The 1,267-nt window shown below is 49.6% G+C and overlaps 1 protein-coding gene across 1 annotated transcript in view; it reads left to right on the top strand.

The window, feature by feature from the left end:
- Positions 1 to 1,267, top strand: part of LOC101861407 (heat shock protein 75 kDa, mitochondrial) — a gene marked incomplete at both ends in the record, with an annotated part of 22,745 nt that overhangs the window by 19,368 nt on the left and 2,110 nt on the right. Inside the window, 1 exon segment of the mRNA XM_013090008.1 lies at positions 270 to 415. Within this exon segment, the coding sequence (XP_012945462.1) occupies positions 270 to 415 (146 nt within the window).

Here is a 1,267-nt window from a genome sequence, read left to right as displayed (position 1 = left end):
GGGGGGATGTGTTATTTTGTCATTGTATTTACTGACATTAAAATGTTTCATTTCTTTTAGATTAAGTAAGCCTTTTATGGCATGTGCAATACAAATTGATCACGTCGGTGCGGAAAATTAGAGCTGTAACCGCTAACTAGAGAGTAATATAACTACAAAGAAAAGGAGGAGAGATACTGACGACAGAAGTTTGATAGAAAAGAAGGAACATACCAGACCAGAACACCCACCAACCACCCTCTAAACATAATGTTTCCAACTTCGCCCAGGTGACCAAACGTCTGGAAAACCACCCGTGCATCATCACAGTGATGGAGATGGGCTCGGCCCGGCACTTCCTGCGCACCACGCTTGCCGACAAGAGCCAGGATGAGAGGCTCCGACTGCTGCAGCCCACGCTGGAGCTCAACCCAAGGTAACAGCTAGAGTTGGGGCGAGCGGACGGACTCAGTCAGAGCGAACGGGTAACAGACGGCCATGAAAGCGAACTGCGAACCTCAAGACAGTTCGTTTTTTGGGTCCGCTCCACAATTTGACTCACTCAGCGAGCGGACCTCAAGCCTCAAGTCAGTTCGTTTTTTGGGTCCGCTCCACAATTTTATTCACTGGGCGGGCGGGCAAACGGACAAACTCTAGCAGACGAGATACTCGACGCGAGGTTAGGCCCCGGTCTATTGTTTGTTAATTAGGCGTAATGTTTCAAGCCACTAGCCGAGCGATGCCTCAAGGAGTGAGAGAGGCTGGTGACGTAGTACTATGTGTGTAACCTTTCACCTCGTGCGTGGGGCACACTGTGTACGTTCCAATTATCGCAAAGGCTGGGGGTGGAGGGGGAGATTTCCGCCATGAACGCCTAGCTACAATGTGAGGCAGGAGGGTGATTTTTTAATTAATTTTTTTGGGTAGCGGTGGGTTGTAAGTTGTAGACAATGGAAGGAGTCGCTCCCGTCCGTCCGCTCGAATGAATGGAGTCTCTCGGTCCGCCCGTCCGCTCGCTCGCTAAACGAACTGTTGTCTCTGTCCGATGTGTAGCAAGTAGCGAACTATTCTTCACAAGCGGACGGTTCGTTACCCGTCCACTCGTTTGCGGGTAGTGCCAGCGAGTAGTTCGTTACTCGCGGACGCTGATTTTGCGAGCCCGACCCAACCCTAGTAACAGCAGATTTCTAGTGCCTTTTCGTCCTCTTCTTCTTCTTCTCCTTTTTCTTCTTCTTCTCCTTTTTCTTCTTCTTCTCCTTTTTCTTCTTCTTCTCTTTCTTCTTCTTCT

Source organism: Aplysia californica, unplaced genomic scaffold (assembly GCF_000002075.1).
Source record: "Aplysia californica isolate F4 #8 unplaced genomic scaffold, AplCal3.0 scaffold01105, whole genome shotgun sequence".
Taxonomy (NCBI): Eukaryota; Metazoa; Mollusca; class Gastropoda; order Aplysiida; family Aplysiidae; genus Aplysia; species Aplysia californica.
This window is presented reverse-complemented; position numbering and strand designations above follow the sequence as displayed.